The sequence below is a fragment of the Penaeus monodon genome, chromosome 15 (genome assembly GCF_015228065.2).
Source record: "Penaeus monodon isolate SGIC_2016 chromosome 15, NSTDA_Pmon_1, whole genome shotgun sequence".
Classification (NCBI taxonomy): Eukaryota; Metazoa; Arthropoda; class Malacostraca; order Decapoda; family Penaeidae; genus Penaeus; species Penaeus monodon.
In genome coordinates this window covers 19,951,041-19,951,580 of record NC_051400.1, presented here as the reverse complement: position 1 = coordinate 19,951,580, position 540 = coordinate 19,951,041, and the positions used below count along the sequence as shown (strand labels likewise).

Below are 540 nucleotides of genomic sequence, written 5' to 3'. Positions count from 1 at the left end.
CTATACTAAAACTTCCATCCATTACAAGTGATGAGACTGCATTTTAGCTTTACGGACATGCAAAACATTGTGTTTGGTTCTCAAAAGCATATGCTATAATATAATCAATATAATCTCAAAGCTGTAAAACTGGAGCTTACACTCTGATTTGGTCGCCCGCGGTGAGTGGTACGGGGGGGGGGGGTTCCCGGCAACGGGGAATCGCCGGTAAATTTGTCACCCGGCAAATAGGGTGTATGGCACTACGAAGCACACGTCGCGAATGGATTAAAATGTATTTTGTTTATAGCTGAGTTTCTTGGTAAAGGCTCTGTGTATATGATATTACAGTCACACATTATTAGAATCAAAATATTCTCTTTTTTTTGTACCATGAAAACTGAAGAGGCATATAAATTGATATATAGGAAAGGTATTGCTGACAAAATACTTTCCAGCTTTCAATTTAAATGTAATATTTATTTATGATTTTGCAGGACAAACAAGCTACCAACAACTATTCTTCGGAAGGTGTATCATTTGATAAGTTTTCTTTGTATT

The 540-nt window shown here is 36.9% G+C and overlaps 1 protein-coding gene across 1 annotated transcript in view; it reads left to right on the top strand.

Annotated features, from left to right (window-relative positions):
* The window catches only part of LOC119581805 (dolichol kinase-like), a gene marked incomplete at both ends in the record, with an annotated part of 13,425 nt that extends 12,901 nt beyond the window's left edge, over window positions 1–524 (top strand). Inside the window, 1 exon segment of the mRNA XM_037929936.1 lies at window positions 477–524. Within this exon segment, the coding sequence (XP_037785864.1) occupies window positions 477–524 (48 nt within the window).
* Between the last annotated feature and the right edge of the window lie 16 nt (window positions 525–540).